The sequence below is a fragment of the Neolamprologus brichardi genome, chromosome 4 (genome assembly GCF_056152115.1).
Source record: "Neolamprologus brichardi isolate AB-2024 chromosome 4, ASM5615211v1, whole genome shotgun sequence".
Taxonomy (NCBI): Eukaryota; Metazoa; Chordata; class Actinopteri; order Cichliformes; family Cichlidae; genus Neolamprologus; species Neolamprologus brichardi.
In genome coordinates, this window is record NC_142107.1 from 21,249,221 (window position 1) to 21,269,524 (window position 20,304).

At 42.3% G+C, this 20,304-nt stretch overlaps 3 protein-coding genes across 4 annotated transcripts; all 3 read left to right on the forward strand.

Annotated features, from left to right (window-relative positions):
• The first annotated feature begins 1,499 nt into the window (after positions 1-1,499).
• On the forward strand, positions 1,500-3,296 carry ccndx (cyclin Dx). The gene is made up of 4 exons (XM_006803053.3): positions 1,500-1,936; positions 2,051-2,266; positions 2,441-2,761; positions 2,982-3,296. The coding sequence occupies exons 1-4, from the start codon at positions 1,670-1,672 to the stop codon at positions 3,129-3,131; spliced, it is 954 nt and encodes a 317-aa protein (XP_006803116.2). The 5' UTR covers positions 1,500-1,669; the 3' UTR covers positions 3,132-3,296.
• A 492-nt stretch (positions 3,297-3,788) lies between these two features.
• Positions 3,789-9,898, forward strand: nucb1 (nucleobindin 1). The gene is made up of 13 exons (XM_087840033.1): positions 3,789-3,888; positions 5,062-5,185; positions 5,284-5,391; positions 5,530-5,662; positions 6,286-6,389; positions 6,598-6,783; positions 6,879-6,969; positions 7,074-7,132; positions 7,358-7,450; positions 7,537-7,626; positions 9,001-9,171; positions 9,262-9,379; positions 9,468-9,898. The coding sequence occupies exons 2-13, from the start codon at positions 5,066-5,068 to the stop codon at positions 9,551-9,553; spliced, it is 1,359 nt and encodes a 452-aa protein (XP_087696159.1). The 5' UTR covers positions 3,789-3,888; positions 5,062-5,065; the 3' UTR covers positions 9,554-9,898.
• A 655-nt stretch (positions 9,899-10,553) lies between these two features.
• LOC102787902 (uncharacterized) lies at positions 10,554-20,275 on the forward strand. 2 transcript variants are annotated; one of them, XM_087840030.1, is made up of 9 exons: positions 10,554-10,834; positions 12,066-12,122; positions 15,483-15,536; positions 15,646-15,729; positions 15,822-15,866; positions 16,123-16,194; positions 16,286-16,345; positions 17,371-17,430; positions 17,542-20,275. In XM_087840030.1, the coding sequence occupies exons 1-9, from the start codon at positions 10,619-10,621 to the stop codon at positions 19,780-19,782; spliced, it is 2,889 nt and encodes a 962-aa protein (XP_087696156.1). In that variant the 5' UTR covers positions 10,554-10,618; the 3' UTR covers positions 19,783-20,275. The 2 variants fall into 2 exon arrangements, with proteins under 2 accessions (XP_087696156.1, XP_087696157.1); XM_087840031.1 differs by lacking the exon at positions 12,066-12,122.
• Positions 20,276-20,304: the final 29 nt, after the last annotated feature.

The following is a 20,304-nucleotide window of genomic DNA, read 5'->3' on the forward strand; positions in this document are numbered from 1 at the left end:
CCATTTAACTCCCATTTGAAACCTTAGCTGCCATTGACGCCTTAAATGTGTGAAGAGCCACCTGTAATGAGTGTGTCAAATACAATCTGTATTCTCCACTGGGGAGTGCGACCCCATTGTGACCATCAGTGGGCTCCCCGGGGAGTGCGCGAAAAGTGTGTCTACCCCGTGAATGTGTGAAGTGTGTGTGTGCGAAGAGCCAGCAGCAGGCAGAAGGCCAGGAGCTGTTGTCTGACACTGATTTGTAAAGGGAGACAATACGGCTCATTGACCTGCCCGGCTCCACTGTCTGTTGCACATACCTCGCCCGGCCCTCCCCGCTGGCCTCGCCGCTCTCTAAACAAGAGCAGCAGATTGCCATAGGGAGGGGAGACCGAAGGGGACGCAGGTTGCTTTGACAATGACAATCTGTGACGACAGAGAAGCTCAGAGCCAAAAGTTTGACGAACACATTTATAACTACTTTTGAAATCCCTTCCTCTCCCCTGATAAATGGTGAGAAACGCAAGATGTGTGCAGTATTCAAGGTATTTTAACGTTTCCATCTAAAAAGTGCAAAAGCTTCCAAAAAAGAAATCTGTTTGCAACCCCGCTGTCAAATATTATTTTTCTTTATTGATTAATTTGCAATTGTTTCAAAAAATGATTCTTTTTTTGTTTAGTATGTTTGCACGCAGCTGTTACATTGTTTCCTTACAAAAGAATCTAGAATCTATCTAGAATTACCTCATCAAATATCTTTGTTTAAAAAAAACATTTGTCAAAACAAAGAACCTTTGGGGTATTCTCGCTTGAATAAAATGTGAGATTTTACTCTCATTTGATCTATCTTTAATTTTTAATCACTTAATCACAGTTCTCCAAATGCATCTGGGGACATAAGCAACTTTTTAGGATTGCAAACCTGCAAAGCACCGACTCAAATCATTATACGACACAAAAATCCCTGAAACTGCACAGACAGCAATAACGGGACTGTATGTGTGAATGTTTGGGAAACTAAAAAAATATCAGAACTTGAGGATCTTTCTCTGACAGCAGGACAAGACTGAACATCTCTCCTCCCGTGCTCACGTTGTAAACAAACACTCTCATCCTTTTGTCATCCATGCCCATTGTCACAGTCTGGAGGTGCTTCTCTCTCTCTCTCTCTCTCTCTCACCCCTCGTTGCCTTTTCTTTTCGTCCTTCTCTTTTTTCACTGTCGGTGACAAGCTGTTGCTCTGTCCCTGCGGGCCACACCCTCTCTTGTCTGTTCCTCTTTTCCCCTCCCCTGCCTCCCTCTCTCCCCTTGCTCTCCATCTTTCTCCCTCTCCCCACCTGTTGAGGCAATTGTTGCACGGATCGCATTGTTTGTTAACTTATTATTTTATGTCGCTCATGAGGGTCTCTGCCCCTTCCTATGGCATTTCCCACCCCTCTGGACCACTCCCCCTCTCTCCCCGACTGCTGGGTATAAAACTTTGAGCTTCTAGTGAGGGGGGATATTCAGCAGGGCCACCTCAGGAAGACTGATTTCAGCAAAAACCAAGAAGGCTCTACAGTGATTTACCAACTTCCATTTACCTGCAAACTATTCAGCTTCCTCGTGTGGCAGAAGGACGTTGGTTTTTCTTTTAATTCCCTCCTGGACATAAACAAGTTCATATTTTAGCCAGCAGGCTGTGCAGATGGACAGAGACATGTCTGTGTCTCTGTGGTGTGAGGAAGTGGAGGATGACCAGACTCAGGATCAGAGCCAGAGGGAGGCACAAGCCCAGGGCCACAACAGTGGCTCGCCTCAGCTGCGAGCCGCCTGGGACCCAACAGTGTCGGGGCATCGAGTGATCCAGAGGCTGCTTCACGTGGAGGAGAGATACATGCCCTCCATGCTCTACATCACCCTCATCCACAGGGATCCGGAGCGCAGGGAGGAGCTTGCCAAATGGGCCCTGGAGGTATTCAGTTCTCTCATGCTCCAGTTTTTCGATTTGCCTCATAGTGCTGGGTGAGTTATGTCATCGGGACAGCTGTGATCCTGACATCTTTCATCCTTTTTCCTTCCTCTCCAGGTGTGCTGTGAGTGTGGTTGTGATGAGACAGTCTTCCCCCTGTCTGTCTCTCTGATGGACAGGTTCCTGTCTGCGTCTCTGTCTGTACCGGTCTCATTGTACTGCCTGGCTGCTGGCTGCATCCTTATAGCCTCGAAGCTCACAGAGTGTGACAGCGTGACCGCTGACACCCTGTGTGCGGCAGCTGAATACAGCTTCCTGCCATCGAACCTGTTGGTGAGTTTATCTCATACTCCGAATAACCTAATCCCATTTGGGAGTCTTTTCCAGCTGTGGCCCTCTAATACCTAACAGTGATTTGTCTCCACTGGATGCCAAAGTCTTTCAAATGTAGCCCATAAAGTTGGGCTTCAGCTAAAATCTTCCTGTTTTCATGCTCCCTTCCATTAGGAAATGGAGCGTGTTATCCTCGCCACCCTCCGATGGGACACAGCAGCAGTGACTCCGCAGGATTTTCTCCCACATTTTCTCGCCTGTGTAGAGGAGAGAGGAGACAGTGGTGAATCTGCGGAGGAGCAGCTTTCCACCCTGCGGCGGCACAGCGACACGCTGGCCGCCATGTGTGTCTGCGACTCCCGGTTTCTGGGAGCCCCGCCATCGCTTGTTGCTGCAGCGTCACTGAACTGTGCCCTACGAGGTCTGGGCAACAAGGGCCTCACTCAGCTGGCACTTATGAGTGAAACATTGGCTGAACTGTGCCAGACCGACCTGGTGAGATTGCCTGTTTTGTTTGCAAGTAGACTCAAATATTAGATTAGATTTGATTTAAATAAGGTTTTCAGTTGGAATTTTAATTTTGCAAAGGGACAGAATCAACAAGAAGCATTTTTTTTTGTTTTGAAGGGCCTCCTTGTTTCAAAGCTTTAACAAATGCAGTGAAATACACATATCTTACACAAAAGACTTCATTTTTCTCTTTCTTGCTTTCCAGGCTGTCCTGCAGTGCTACAGTGAGATGATTGAATATGCCCTCCACCAGCGTCTGAGGAGTGGGCTTCAGCAGGGCCCCACAGAAAAAGACGAGGAGGTGGAGAACGAAAGGCCTGGAACACCAACTGACATGAGAGAGATTGACTTGTGAACACTGAATGAAGTGTTGCATTGAAAGTGTCAACCAATCAAAACCCTTTAAGCTCATCAGTCAAACTGATATAAATTCAATATGACCTCAGAATGCTCTGACATTTTTTCCTCATATAATTTGGCTATTTTTGTGTGTGGTTGTTAATTTATTTTTGTTAATTTATTTTTGTTAATTTATTTGCGAAAAGGCGTGTTTTCCACGTGCCATATTTAATACTTCTATTAATTTTATATTAGGTCTAGATTTTTTTAAAGAATCATATTTATACCTTTTATTTATTATTCATGCGCAATTGTTGATTCGTTTTATGTTAATTTATTTCAATTTACCATAACTTTGTGTTTTTGTGCTGAGTTCAATACACAGAAAATCTATTTTTAAAGCTATTAAAAATGTTTGTACATATTTTGTGTCTATTTTTTACCTGATATCCGTTGATGCCTTCATGTGCAAAGCCACGCGCCTCCAAAAGCAATCTTTTATATCTGATGTTATCTCACTAAAGGGGGATTTTGTCTCATTAATTGTGTGGCACATTTATCACGGTGAGCTTGCATTATGTTCACCATAATACAAAATTGTGATCACAATTTCAAAGCTCCTTACCCGTAAAAAAATGATGTGTATGATATTGCCGACGTTACCTGAAGGGAGCACACAGGAGGAGATCCGCATTCCCATGACGTCAGTTTTATCCGACGCAAATACAGCTCGTGCTTGAAGCATTGGGTCAGATATCCAAAACAAACTTGCGGTAAGACACTGCCTATGTAAGGATGTTTTTCAGTGTTATGACAAGTTTTAGGTGTCATTTTAACGCCGACCAAGAGTGTACGACAAATTAAGAGAAAACTGTGTCGTAGAAAGAAATGTGCTACGCGTTTCTTGCTTACACGTTCGGCGATGTGAAAACACGGAGCTCTAACATCATCTGTAAAATCAATTAATAACAAAAGAGGCCTGAAATAAGCCATAAGCGAATCATTAATTTAGGTTTGTGTCGGGTTTACAGTGACAGGGGTTCGCTGTTAACGAATAGATTATTTTTGGGGGGCTAAATCGTCATCACTCCGTATCCTTTTTCCGCATCCGTAGTGTTCTTCCTTAAGCTAGTTAGCTTCCTAGCAATAGCTAAACAATACCATTAATTAACAAATGCCTTATTAATAAATAATAATATAGATGGTATCATTACAAATGGCACATGAAACCTCATCTCAGAATGCCGGTATAGCTCCTATTTGTAACACTTCTTCCCTCTTGGATTACATCTATTGCGTTAATTCTTATCAAAATGTCATATTACTGTTTTTTTTATTTATCCAAGGATACATCGAAATCTACGAAGAACTACAGATTTAGATTTTGTATAGATCCTTTCAGTCATCGGCATTCATCGATCATCAACTAATGACATTAAAACCTAAAAGTGATTAGCTCACTTTCCTGCTGTAACCACTGCGTATAATTTGTTAACTGAGATTAAGGTTGTATAGGAGTTAAATTATATAGTATTGAAAAAATAGGAAAAAGATGATAAACTATGTCCAGAGCACTACCTGAGGTTTATTATTGGTGAAGATCCATCAGATTCTCATACTTCCTAAACTACAACTACAGATACCAGAAGACATAAACCACTCCTGGAAATCTACATAATGTATACACCAAGTATTATGACGTAAATGTAATGTCCCTAATATGATCAAACAATAGGAAACATGACCTATTTGCACATGAGTATCCTTACAGGGTCTTTTGTTTGAAAATGTCATAATTGAGTTGTGTGTTGTGAGATTTTAGGGGAAGGAGGTTCTCTGTGAATTAAATGCATCATACAGATTTTTTTTAATGTACCAAGTTACATATAAATGTAGGTATGAACTGACACTGGAAGATATTTATGTTATTGGTGTTCATAATAAAGGAGGATGAAGTGGATATCTGGCTGGCTCCTGCTCCTGTCCATCTCTGTCGAGGTCTGGTCAGTGCCTATAGATCGCAATGCAGCCCAGCAGGTCCCTAAAGAGGAAGTGCAGGAAGAGAACATGGTAATGGCTCATTATTCTGTAATTTGTTTTTTCTTCTACCTCGTGACCTGTTTTTATGACCAGAGACTTGTTGTGGATAACTTTTCCTTACAAAATAGGACACTGGCCTGTACTACGACCGCTACCTCAGAGAGGTGATTGAGGTTTTAGAGACAGACCCGCACTTCAGAGAGAAACTGCAGACAGCAAACACAGAGGACATTAAGGTTGGTTTCCACCTCTGCCTCTGTTTCACGTTCTTCCTTCTCAGTCAGTAGGCTTCCCCGTGTACTGTTTACATTCTAGCAGCTGACGTCGTGTCCAAACTGTTTAAACTCACCTGGATTTCTCATGTTTGCCGTCAGAACGGGCGTCTCAGTAAAGAGCTGGACCTGGTCAGTCATCATGTCAGAACTCGCTTGGATGAGCTGAAGCGTCAGGAGGTTTCTCGTCTCAGGATGCTGCTAAAGGCCAAACTGGACAGCACCAACACACAGAGTGAGTGGGATTCCTTTGATCCACGTCACTGAAAAGTTTGCAGTTAACTGTATACTAAAGTTCTTATTAGATTTAATAATTTTAAAAAGATGAAACAGATTTTTAACACCTTCACAGAAATTTGTGAACCATTTACTTTTTCTTATCTTAACTGATTATGGAAATTTTGTATGTCAGTCCATTTTTATCAGTCTGTTATTTACAAAAAAATCTCTGCACAAATCTGTGTATTTATTCAGTAATATATATAGAACCAAATGGTAATAATAATAATAACAATGGATTGCATTTTACATAGCGCTTTTCAGGGCCCTCAAAGCGCTGTACAATTCCACTATTCATTCACTCTCATATTCACACACTGGTGGAGGCAAGCTATGGTTGTAGCCACAGCTGCCCTGGGGCAGACTGACAGAAGCGAGGCTGCCATATCGCGCCATCGGCCCCTCTGGCCAACACCAGTAGGCGGTAGGTGAAGCGTCTTGCCCAAGGACACAACGACCGAGACTGTCCGAACCGGGGCTCGAACCTTCCGGTTGCAAGACGAACTGCCAACTCTTTGAGCCACGATCGCCCCGTGGTAGTGCAGTATGTGATTGGTTATTCACATATGATCCATACAGGTCTTCAGATGGACCATGCCTCCCTTCTGAAGCAGTTTGAACATCTGGATCCGCACAATCAAAACACCTTTGAGGCCAAAGATCTCGAGCTTCTAATCTCAACGGTAAGTTGCTGCAGCGATAAATGAAGAAGAATTTTAGGAGTTTTTAAAGAAATTTTTGTTCATTTGAGTGTGACAGATCTCGAGAATCATAACAACACTGATCAGACTGTCTATTTTGTGCTATACCTCACCTATTTTTTAAAAAATATATTATTAACTGCAATAGTAGCAGCAATAATATCTTTTATCTCTCTGGCTTTTCATCTAGGCCACTAAGGACCTGGAGAACTACGACGCAGAGAGACACGAGGAGTTCAAGCGCTACGAGATGCTGAAGGAGCACGAGAGGCGGGAGTACCTGAAGAGCCTGGATCAGGAGAAGAGGGAAAAGGAGGAGAAGAGAATGCAGGAGCTGAAGGAGAAACACCGCCAGCATCCTAAAGTGAACGCTCCGGTGGGCGACTGATACATCGTGTTCGTTTTTATCAGAAACCATTAGAAATGACTGAGGTTTTCAGTCTGTTTTTAAAAAATATTTTTCCCACTCAGGGTAGCGTTGATCAGCTGCGGGAAGTTTGGGAGGAGACAGATGGACTGGATCCTCAGGAGTTCAACCCCAAGACCTTTTTTAAACTGCATGGTGGGTGACAGCAACTCGCTTTAAGCCATTCTCTTTTTTTCATGTTATATGTTTTTTTAAAAACAAAGAAAGAAGGCTTCTCATTCATTCTCTGTTTCATTTAGATACAAATGAAGACGGTGTTTTGGATGAGCAGGAACTGGAGGCTCTCTTTACAAAGGAGGTGTACAATCCTGCTTACATCCACATCATGACTGCTTCAATTAAACTTAGATTTAGATTTAGTTTTATCCTGAGACTGCTTAAAATCCTGGTTTGATTTCTATTTCCTTCAAAATGCAGCTCTTCTCTGTGTTCCTAAGCTCCCGCGGGCTTTTTTACAAGCTGACAGCAGACATATGCACAGCGTCAGAGTAGCGGCTAACATCTGTTTATTTCCCTCCTCCAGCTGGAGAAGGTCTACGACCCAAAGAATGAGGAAGATGATATGATGGAGATGGAGGAAGAAAGGCTGAGGATGAGGGAGCATGTCATGAAAAATGTAAATTGTTAATTATTTATCTCACCATTTCCCACCTTTACTGGGTTTTTCTTTAACTGACGCAGCCAACGTTCCTGTGTTAAAAGGTGGACGCAAACAAAGACCGGCTCGTCAGCCTGGAGGAATTCCTCAAGTCCACAGAGAAGAAAGAGTTCAGTAATCCCAAAGAGTGGGAGGTAAGGAGCTCAGAGGTGGTCTGAAGGTTGGGGAAGTGGGTGGATGCTTTGCACTGGGTGTGTGGTTCGAGTTCCCAGGATGAGCCTGGAAAGTGTGGGTGCTGAAGTTGAACAGTTAAGTTGACCCAATGAAAAGTCTTTGATGTACTTTTTATGTTTTAATTCCTGTTTACCAATGGACATTTGGAAAATCAGACTGGGTGTGACAGTGGTGTTCTTTTCAATAATGAGATAATGCATGCATAATGCTTTAACTAATTTTATCAACTGGGGATCAGATCGCGAAGGTCTCTGCCTTACCCTAGGCAAGGTATTACGTACCTTTGGTGTGGTTTTTTTTTTTGGGGGGGGGGGTCCCCATAGGAATCACACTTAATCTGACCCCTCACCTAGAACTAATTTATCTAGCTTTGGGATCACTGTGGCCGCACGATCTGATATCCTCGTGTTGGTGTTGTTCCCAGATCATCATACTAAAGGTTGTTCCAGGATCAACATTGCAAGTGACCAATCAGAATGTTGTGATGTCATACTTTTGCGACTTCGGGAAAAACCGGCGTAAAACAAAAAACTGTACTTAAGCTGCGAGAAACCGCCTTTGTCCGCCGATCAACGGACCCTAACCCTGACCCTAACCCTTTAATAAACGCTAAGCAGAATTGATATTGTCCTTGCAACATTGGAATTTCATAAATGCACGAATGGGTTGGTGCGCAAAAGAATAACGTCACAATAATGTGATTGGTCACTTGGAATGTTGAACCTGGAACAACATTTTCATAATGATCTGGGAACAACACCAACATGACGATATCAGAGCATCCCACTCTGGCCTTCCATGGCTAGGGTGAGAATTGATATCTCCAGCTCTGAGCCCATGTTTCTCTACCATAAGAGGGTGGAGTATCCACTGCAGGTTAGGGCAGAGTTTTTGGATGAATTGGAATTCTCAGAGTCTTTTTCACCAGTGTTTTCACAGTGCGGAGCAGGAGATTGAGATACAGATTGGTGCAGCATTTGTTGTGATGCAGACGCCGTATTAGTCCGATACGGTAAAGAGAGAGCTGAACATGAAAGCAAAACTGTTGGATCTCCAGTCGATCTACATTCCTATCCTCACCTATGGCTCCAAGGTAGTGACTAAAAAATAAGCTAAAGGTTAAAAGCATTACAAGTAAGCTCATGCATAGGGTGGGAATCTTGGCCATTTGGGAGGCAACTCCTTCGTGTCTAAAGGAGCCTGTTGAGGTGCTTGAGGCATCTAAACAGGATGCCTCCTGTGAGATGTCCCTCCCTGGGAAGAGGGAGGGACATGTTTTCTTTTTTAAATGGATGGATGTGTGCGTTATCTGCATCCCGCTGTTGTCGCTGCAGACTCTGGAAAACAAGCCAGTGTATACAGAGGAAGAGCTCCAGCGATTTGAGGCTGAACTCAGGGACAAGGAGGAAGAGCTGAAGAGGAGGGCTGAGACTCTGCTTCAGGAGCAGGAGCTGCTGAGGGAGAGAGGCAAAGCCTTGGAGGCCCAGAGGAGAGAGTACCAGCAGGTAACGATCCTAGCCTGGCGGTCACTTTCTTACATCATCTGAAACTTAAAAAATAGTTAATTCTTTTTTTTTTCTTTTTTTAAATGGCAGGCTGTATTAGAAATGTCTCAGCGACAGAAAGAACAGCAGGCAGTGGATGGGCAGCCTCCTGCGGGTCCTAATGGAGAACTACAGTTTCAGCCACAGACACAGAAACCTGAAGATAAAGGTAAACTGACTGTGACATATCCAGCATTGTTGTTACATTCTTTGGCTTGTGTTTTAATTCATTCATTTTTTTCATATTTCTCCCACAGAGGCAAAAGCTCCAGCTGAGCCCGAAGCTGAAGCCCAAAATAATCTGCCTGCAGAACCCCCACAGAATCTGCCTTTGCACACCTAATGTGCTCAGGCAGCTTACACACACACACACACACACACACACGCACACACACCTAAACATACGCACATTTGGTTTGATTTACCCTGACACAGATATCCAGATGGGTTCTGCAAAATGCATTATGTGATCTGTGTGCATAGGTTCAGACAGACAGCTTGTTTATTGTGACATACTGAGTGTACTGAGTGTTCATGTCTGTGGTCTACATTAGATTAAAGATATCAAAGCACACGGTATTAGTACATGTATTCTCAGAAATCTTCAGTTTCAGTGAAGCTGTCAATCCTGCAGAATCGCATGTGTAAAATCACAAACGTTGCCGAATAAAATCTTAATTTAAAAGTATTTTGGGGAGCACTGTGTGGGTTTTTTTGCAACACTAAATCGCACAGCTTCAGACGTGATCGATTGTCATTATTTTTATGTGGATGCTGAAGATGAACAGTTAATGAGTCTCTCACAAGTTGACCCAATTTATTTGTTTAGCCAAGACAGGAGGAATATTTTCAAAGTTTGTTATTTATATAACAAAATTTGCAACTTTACATGCCAAGGTCAAGAATTTCCAGAGAGTAATGCAACACTTCGCTTTGTGGATAAGGAGGAAAACAACAGAAATATTCGCTTGTTTCCGAAATTCAGTTTTTCTCAGAAAGATCTGAACAAGATCTTTTTGTGTGAGCTATTTATTAATGTCAAATATGCAAGGACAGTTTAACGAAGAAACAGTCAGCAGGTATTTTACACTCTTGAACTATTGTGGAAAGAGATTAACAGTAAGTAAAAAGAGCCCGTGATTAGATAAACTGGTCCAGTTTTTTTGGGAGGTGCTGCAGGAACCACATTCTTTGGTAGAAGTGTAAATAAAAAAAAACAAAACTATAATAATCCGACTACTGAGGTTTTTTCAACATTTCCAGGTTTTAACACACAATAATATTTTGTTATTATAAAGCCCCATAAAATAAAATTATAAAAAAAATATAAAAATAAATATCCATTCACACTTCCGGTGCAGGGGGAAGCGCTTCCTGGTAGCTGAAACCCGTAATGAATACGTGAATCATGCCTCGCAAAAACGAGCTTTCGGAAGCTTTACGATCGCAAATTGTTGATCTGCACAAATCTGGAAAAGGTTATAAAATAATCGCACGCACTTTGGATATTCATCGCAACACAGTTAGGGACATTGTGCTTAAATGGAAGCGATTCAGTACTGTGGCTACTCTGCCGAGAAGTGGGCGCCCTAGAAAGACGTCTGCAAAGACAAAGATCAGCGAGGTAACCCTTAATTACTCTGCAAACAGCAAATCAAGCAGCAGTGTGTACAAAACTAGACGCCTGCATCCAGACGAGCTTCTTAGCTCTGAACCCTGATGAAAACAAATGTGGAAGTTATTATTTAGCGGCCAGCGGCCACATTGGAGCATCAGCGGTCATGCCAAAGCGCATCAGTTGGATTTCAGTTCAGACGGGCTTGTTTTTCTTTAGAAGGTGTTTTAAACCATTTGTGGATAATATCTCTCACTGTGGTTCGCTGATGTCCCAAAGCCTAAGAAATGGCTTTGTAATCCTTTCCAGGTCGGTGGATGTCAGACAGGTTCTATTTAAGTGATTTCTGTAATTAAATAGTAGTGTGGCTACTGAAATTGAACTCAGCTTTCCAAAAAATGTTGATTAATCCAAGACATAATTTAACAAGGGAGGAAATTACTTTTTCACATAGGGTCAGGTAGGTTTGGATAGATTATTCCCTTAATAAATTTTAAAACGTATTTAAAAAGTTGCATTTTTTATTTACGCAGGTTAAATTTGTCTAATATTAAAATTACTTTGATGATATGAAACATGTAAGTGTAATAAATCAGGAAGCAGAAAACGAATAACTTTTTCATGGTACCATATATTGGTCCAGCTCACAGTATGTGAGCATTTGATCATACATGTGACGTAGATCAAGTGACACCCCCCCCCACCTTGCATTACAAAACATTCTCGTCTCCATTAATAAAAGCATTTTTGTCATTTTTCATATTTACATTTTCTAACTGCTAAAATGTCTTTTTAGAGAGTAATCTAAATGTCAATTCAGTTTATTTCTTTAAAATTAAAAAGGAATTTTAATGAAATTTGCTACAAATTGTTAACTATTTAATTTTGGCAATTCATTCCCTGCAATTTACCCCAAAGATTTGCACAACATTGTTTGAGTAACTCTTGTGAAATGCACTCAAAGAAGTAACGAGATGAACAGGATATAACATGGGTGACATCCCACCAGTGAATACTTGCCCCACCTACCTATTCCAGTCCACACCAATAAGAGCATGTTACTTTTCCACTCCCCAAAAATCCAGAATTTAATTTTTATTTGTATAAAATTATTTTGGTAATGGGTTCACTTAAAGAAGTGTTAATCACTCTACTGAAATCCATGACAGTTTGATCTCTGAGGTGTAGCCGCAGATTAATGTTTACCATATGACTTGATGCATCTTTTCCTGTCTCTTAGGTTGGTAATGGCTCTAGTGGGCCAAAAGACAGAGGAGAAGATTTGCATCACAAAAAGGTAAATTTTATTAATTCAAGGATTGGTGAACTTTAGAAGGAAAAATAGAAAGACGAAATGTGCGAAGACTCTCCATCATGAACTAAGAATAGAAAAACATATCTGATCTAAATTTGGCTCCAGTCTCACTCAGACTGGTCTCTTTGTACAGTCCAACTGGTCTGCCTTTCAGACTAATACTACTAGGACTGGAACTAAAATCTCCAGCCAAATTTTAAATGTCAACTTTTTATATATGCACACACTGCATAAGAAAAATAAAGCCTTTCCAGAAAACTCCAATACCTTAAATGGCCACTTAAAGTTGGCTTAAAAACTGAGCTATACATATAGACTATTAATGAAGGATGGACTTACCCACACACGATATCGCCATGGTTATGTGGCTAACTTTATAGCCTCATTATTGGTATTTCGGCTACGGAAATGTTGGTTTTTCAGTGCCAGACCATATGTTTACTTCTAAAGTTAGAGATTTTAAGATGACACTCTGTTGGTTTTAACACATTTTTGAAGCCAGTTTCAAGTGACCACTTGAGGAACTGCAGTTTTTGGCACTTCTGTGTTTGGTTTTGATTTTTAGCCCTGCAGATTGCCACTTGGTTCATCTCCATGGAACCCCATGCTCTCCATTGTTAGTTTTCTATTCACAACAACTGTACTGGTGATCTGCGGTTTACTGCTCTTTGTAATCTGAATTCAACCACTTAATTCAACCAGATGTGAGCAGATGTTTTATGAGTTGTCCAGGCTGATCTCCGTCGTCTACACTGACAGTTAGACTTGTAGTCAAGACCGCCTAAATCAAGACCAAGACAATACCAAGACCAGAGGGAATCGAGACCAAGACAAGACCAAGACAGGAGGGTATCGAGACCAAGACCAGAAGGTATCGAGACCAAGACAAGACCAAGACCAGAAGGTAACGAGACCAAGACAAGACCAAGACCAGAGGGTATCGAGACCAAGACAAGACCAAGACCAGAAGGTATCGAGACCAAGACAAGACCAAGACCAGAAGGTAACGAGACCAAGACAAGACCAAGACAGGAGGGTATCGAGACCAAGACGAGACCAAGACCAGAAGGTATTGAGACCAAGACAAGACCAAGACCAGAAGGTAACGAGACCAAGACAAGACCAAGACCAGAGGGTATCGAGACCAAGACAAGACCAAGACCAGAGGGTATCGAGACCAAGACAAGACCAAGACCAGAAGGTATCGAGACCAAGACAAGACCAAGACCAGAAGGTATCGAGACCAAGACAAGACCAAGACCAGAAGGTATCGAGACCAAGACAAGACCAAGACCAGAGGGTATCGAGACCAAGACGAGAACAAGACCAAGACCAGAAGGTATCGAGACCAAGACAAGACCAAGACCAGAGGGTATCGAGACCAAGACGAGACCAAGACCAGAAGGTATCGAGACCAAGACGAGACCAAGACCAGAAGGTAACGAGACCAAGACGAGACCAAGACCAGAGGGTATCGAGACCAAGACGAGACCAAGACCAGAAGGTATCGAGACCAAGACAAGACCAAGACCAGAGGGTATCGAGACCAAGACAAGACCAAGACCAGAAGGTATCGAGACCAAGACAAGACCAAGACCAGAGGGAATCGAGACCAAGACAAGACCAAGACCAGAGGGTATCGAGACCAAGACAAGACCAAGACCAGAAGGTATCGAGACCAAGACAAGACCAAGACCAGAGGGAATCGAGACCAAGACAAGACCAAGACAGGAGGGTATCGAGACCAAGACGAGACCAAGACCAGAAGGTATCGAGACCAAGACAAGACCAAGACCAGAAGGTAACGAGACCAAGACAAGACCAAGACCAGAGGGTATCGAGACCAAGACAAGACCAAGACCAGAAGGTATCGAGACCAAGACAAGACCAAGACCAGAAGGTATCGAGACCAAGACAAGACCAAGACAGGAGGGTATCGAGACCAAGACAAGACCAAGACCAGAGGGTATCGAGACCAAGACGAGACCAAGACCAGAAGGTATCGAGACCAAGACAAGACCAAGACCAGAAGGTAACGAGACCAAGACAAGACCAAGACCAGAAGGTAACGAGACCAAGACAAGACCAAGACCAGAGGGTATCGAGACCAAGACAAGACCAAGACCAGAAGTTATCGAGACCAAGACAAGACCAAGACCAGAAGGTATCTAGACCAAGACCAGAGGGTATCGAGACCAAGACAAGACCAAGACCAGAGGGTATCGAGACCAAGACAAGACCAAGACCAGAAGGTATCGAGACCAAGACAAGACCAAGACCAGAAGGTATCTAGACCAAGACAAGGCCAGAAGGTATCTAGACCAAGACAAGACCAAGACCAGAGGGTATCGAGACCAAGACAAGACCAAAACCAGAAGGTATCGAGACCAAGACAAGACCAAGACCAGAGGGTATCGAGACCAAGACAAGACCAAGACCAGAGGGTATCGAGACCAAGACAAGACCAAGACAGACTGAGTATAGACCAAGAGAAAGTCGAGACGAGACCGAGACAAAAAAGTCTTTAAACTGCAGCCAGATGCTGCTTCGTTTACGGGTGTCAGGCATATTTATGTGTTTTTGCGATGCACTCACACAGCCCTCCTCACCGCTGTCTACTGTCTCACTCACTTACTGAGAGGACAGACGCATGCTCCACTTGACTGTCGCGTCTCTCACCCTCTCTGTTTTTCACATAATGATATTATCCTATATCCTCGCATGTGATTGGCCACAATATGGAGGGATTGGAGCATAGCTGAGCCACTGTGTGAGAGCTGAGCAGCGAAAGGAAATTAAGTGAGGAGCGGCTCTCGCTCAAGGGGAGTCGACTCTTCTGATTCACTACAAAGCACTCTCTAAGCACGGCTCTTAGAGCTGATGCTTTTGCGCATGACACATTATCGAACGCTACGTTGTGTGTCATGGATACTGTTGACTCCAAATCTCCAGACCACTATGTTGATCTGAGACAGCAAGACCAAGACAAGACAAGACCAAGACCACGTAAAAGTGGTCTCGAGACCAAGACCGGTCTTGAGACATACAACTCTACTGACAGTATACTGTTTATGCTGTCTTTATACTAGACAGTAAATGTAAAATTTACAGTGACTTCTGATTTAAAATAATGAGGGCTTACATGTGAGCTTTAAATTTAAATGAACTTCTTTAAAGTTTATAATATAATGGTATTAGTTTTAGTGCTAGATTGAGGTTTTAGTTATTTATTTTGGAGTCATGTATCTCTCGGCATATGTCGTGTAAAAGTGTGCTTGACTGTGAGGATACTTGGGTCTTTTTCTTCTGGCTCACATCTATATTCTGTCTCTTTCTCTATAGCAGCGAGGAAAGGCTACTGCTGTTTCATCTAAAGACAAGACTACAGAACAAGACGTTAGTGCTTATGTATTTTTAAAAATTGTTTAAATGATTGTTTAAAATATCAGATTTTTAAAGTAATCTAATAAAACCTATCATTCTATATATTTCTCTTTAAATCCAGAGAGACTTTAGCACTACCGACAAGGATGTAGAGATCATACATTCCGACTCATCTCATACTCAAGCAACAGATGAAGAGAATACGGTGTGTTAGCTACTGTATATATATATTTATAAATGATATACAATAAATTATCACATGAAGATGTTTGTAGCTCATCACTTCCTGTCTCCTAGGCTGGACCGTCAGATATCAGAGGAGGAAGTTCAGCCCATAAAATGGTAAAGCATCTCCAGTTTGAGCATTGTTTGGAAAGACAAGAACCCCTCATTCTGTTTACCTTTTAAAATCCAGAGACGATTAGTCGACATAGAAAACTGAAAAATACCATCTCAATATTATTAACATGCCTGATCTAAATTTGGCCACATTTACATTCAAATTGACCTCTCCAGTCCTTTTAGGGAGGGACCAAAAATAGCAGATAGCATGGTTTCAAGTGCAGGTCCTCATTCTGTTTTCCTGTTAAATCTTTAGAGCGATAACACCATCTGCAGTGATGGAAACACAGATTCTTACTCATCTGATGAAGATGAAGAAGACCCTATTGTATGTGAAGTAACAATAAGTGAAAGTGATTTTAAGGATATCAAAATGATGACATCAAGATGTTCATCAGCCATCCTTTTCTGACTCGCAGGCCAGTCATCTGTCAGCTGGAATAGCTGAGAGCAGAGGAGGAGATCCGGACCATGAAATGGTAAATATGCACATGCAGAAAGAAGTGCAATAATTACTTAGTTAAAACTAAAGCAAACCATCCAAATAATTAATTTAAAGAAGGAACCCACACCACAAACGCAATCAAGACGTCCAACTTCGGCTACGTTCACGCTGCAGACGAAAGCGCATCAAATCCGATTTTTTTGACCCTATGCGACCCATATCCGATCATGCTATGACAGTGTGAACGGCACAAATCCGATATTTTCAAATCCGATCTGGGTCACTTTTGTATGTGGTACTGAATCCGATACATATCTGATGTTTTAGAAAGCGACTGCTGTTTGAACGGTCAAGTCGCTTTAAATCCGTCTTTTACGTCACTGACACAAGACAGACGCCGATTATCAGCGCCGGAGAAGACATCGTGAACGCTTCCTGGCCATCCAGTGAAACTGTTGGGAAGACAACGTTGGAGAAACGTGAACATTTTATTAGTACTGTATAATCTGCTGACTGACCGAAATCTGCAACTATCCTTTGAAGCATCCCAAAAACCAGTCTGTGATGGAGGAGTAAACATATCCAGGAAACCAAATTTGATTTAAGTTTGAAGTTGTGAATCATTAGGTGCACGGGTACTTCAAGGATACTGACACAGGCAGCTATAACCACTAAGTTCCTACTAGACTTCACCTCTTGAACCTCAGCCATTTAGGATACATCCTAAGCAAACATTGGTAACTTTTCTGTTACAATATTATATAGTTTTAGTAGTGCTGTTGGCGTTAATCTCGTTAAAATGACGTTAATGTCATAACCGCATTAACGCGGCAAATCTCCGTTAGTGAGTTGGTGCAGATCACCCTGTGTGTGGGGCTGCACAGTGCACAGATCTTGGATCAACTTTTAATCAATTATTTAATTAATGCTTGATACACTGAATTATTTTGGAGACTGTATGTGTAGGTGAAGAGGAGCTTAAATGTAAGCGTAAGCAGGGTTTTTCGTGCACCTTAACTTAATGTACCTGCTTATATCTCTTTCTCTTTTATGTTATAGCACCAAGGAGCGACCAACTCTGCTTCATCTGATGATGAAACTACAGAAGAAGATCCAACAGTTAGTATTTTTCATTTGTTATTTTTTTAAATATGGAAATGATGACGTTTTGGTTCATTTCTACTACATTTAGCTTTTAAAGCATATTTCTGGCCTGTCATGTGTTACTAGGAGCAGTTTTTCTGTGGAGAGAAGAAGATATATGCTGGTTCCTCAGTCACAATGGGAGCCCTCCTCCTGCTCCTCCTGGCGTTCATTGTGAAGCACGGCTTGTCAAAAGCAGCAGCCAGAGATCTCCTGCACCTCCTAAACTTGGTGGTACCCGGATGTGTTCCAAAGTCGCTTCGCTTTTTAAAAAAACATTCGACTGATTACAACGGAAAGACTGAGATCCACTTTTATTGCCCCAGGTGTACAAACTACCTTGGTGTGGATCCCGGTAATGAGTGTAGTGTGTGCCAGCAGAGCTTGAGCAGAAAATATCTGATCTTGAAGGCTTACTACTTCCTTGTAATGCCGCTAGAAATTCAGCTAAGAAACCTCCTTGCACGCGTCCACTCAAAGCTTGGGAAGCATTTCACGAGGGATGATTCCTTTTCTGATGTCCACACTGGAAACGAATACAAGAGTGAAAGACAAGACGGCAGTATTACACTCACCTTCAACTGCGATGGCTCGCCCGTGTTCAGCTCCTCAAAATACTCCATCTGGCCCATCCTGTGTACCATCAACGAACTACCGTATGTGGAACGGTGCAAAAACGTTCTGTTGCACACTTTATGGTTTGGCAAAGGAAAACCACAAGTTCAGAGTTTTTTGACTCCGTTCATTAACGAGCTTCAGAAACTGTCTGCTGCAGGGTTCTGTTGGAAAGATGAGATCGGCTCGGAGCATCACACCACGGTAACAGTTAAAATATGCACATGTGATGCGATAGCAAGAGCAATGGTGCAGAACTTTGAGCCGTTCAACAAAGAATTTGGTTGTGGTTTTTGCTACCACAAAGGTGAGATGGTTATAAAGGGCAGGGGTTTTACCAGAGTTTACCCGATACAGATGGACGGCTGTGATCTGAGACACATGCCTGAAACGGTGCAACTTGCTGAGTTAGTGATGGGAAATAGTTATGACCAGAGTCAAATGGGGGTTAAAGGTCCAAGTCTCCTGTTTCTTTTGCCGTCATTTGACATTATCAAAGGCTTTTTTCCAGATTACATGCACTGTTTTTGTCTGGGCGTTGTCCGTCAGTTCGTCAATCTGTGGTTCGACCCGCTTTATGCCAGCAAGGACTTCCATTTGACAGATGAGCATTTAAACGACCTGGACAGAGCCTTGTGTGAGATCCAGCCACCAAATGAAATCAGCCGAAGTCCCAGGAGCCTCAGTGAGAGGATGCATTGGAAAGCTTGTGAGTGGAGAGCATTTGCTCTCCTCTATTCTCCTGTAATACTGAGGAATGTTTTGCCAGCAGTTTACTACAAGCACTGGATGCTTCTTCCTTGTGCCCTTCACGTCCTCCTCTCCCAGTTTGCCACTCAGGATGAGCTCAACTGTGCCGAGTTGTGTCTGGTTCAGTTTGTAGCACAGATACCGTCTCTCTATGGACTCGAGCATTGTTCGTACGACTGCCATTTGTTGACGCATCTTACAGAAGGTGTCCGGAACTGGGGGCTTTTGTGGGCCAATTCAGTGTTTGTTTTTCAAGACATGAACAGCAGACTGTTGCAGATGTACTCTGGTACGCAGTCAATTTCATTACAGATTTTCAAGAATTTCTTTTCATATGAGAAAATAATAAGACAAGGAAGTGCTACCCTTCAGGACGCCAGCACAGAAATCAAAGACTTCTTCTGTTCCATGACAAGTTGTGATCGTTTTACAAAGTCCTTAAATTACATTGGAGAAGAGTTAGTGACTCTGGGAAGTGGCTCTCAGAGAGTTTGTACATCAAGAGAAATTGCAGCGTTGCAGAAGAATGAAACACTTTCGTGGTGTCAGCCACATCGTGACAGTGTAACCGAATATAAGCGTTGTGTTTATAAGAACATGCTGGTCACTAGTTTGGAGTGTAGTGGTACATTAAAAAGAAACAATTCAGTAATAGAGACAAGCAGTTGCTTTGCCGTGGTGGAGTCCTTGGTCGCTGTACCAAAACCCTGCAGCTGTGAAGGAAAGCCCGACTGCTCCTGCAGAGAACTGGTCTTTTTCTGCAAGCAGCTGCAGCGACTAACCAGACAGCCAACTATCCAGGACACACAGATCAACACAAACATCGCAAAATTCCTTGTAAAAGTGAGGAACTCAAATGAACTGTGTGCAATAACATGCCAGGACATTGTTTCCAAATGTTTCATGATTGAACACGTGGGTCAGTTATATGTCATGAGAATGCCTGTGTTTGAGACACAATAAAGTCTGTCATTTATGATTCATGTCAGACCTCTCTGAGCTTGGGTTGGGAATGTTGGAAATGCTCCAACCAACCTTCGTCACTTTGACAACCCCTGATCAAATCAGATAACTCAAATAAGAAAACATGCTGTCCATTTTCCAACAGGTGATACATCCAACACAACCCTACCATGGGCAGTACCGAAACATGCAATAAGCACAACCTCTGTATTGCATTACTTTATGCTCTTATTGCACCAGCCGGACAAAGTGCATTAAAAATACTATTTTATTATTATCTTTTTCAGTTGTGCAATTTTCTTGTTGTACATTAAAGTGCACCTGTACATATGTTTGGTATGTAGCAGAAACTACCAATGAAGGTCCTTCAATTTCATGTTTGCTTTATATTCAACATCAAATTGTTAATATCAGCTTTGATTAAAAACTTGAATCTTTGAAAAATTGCTTTGCACATGCTTTATGGATTCCATAAGTCTTTAAAATCACCATCATTATCGTTGTCATTAGATGGATCTGCAC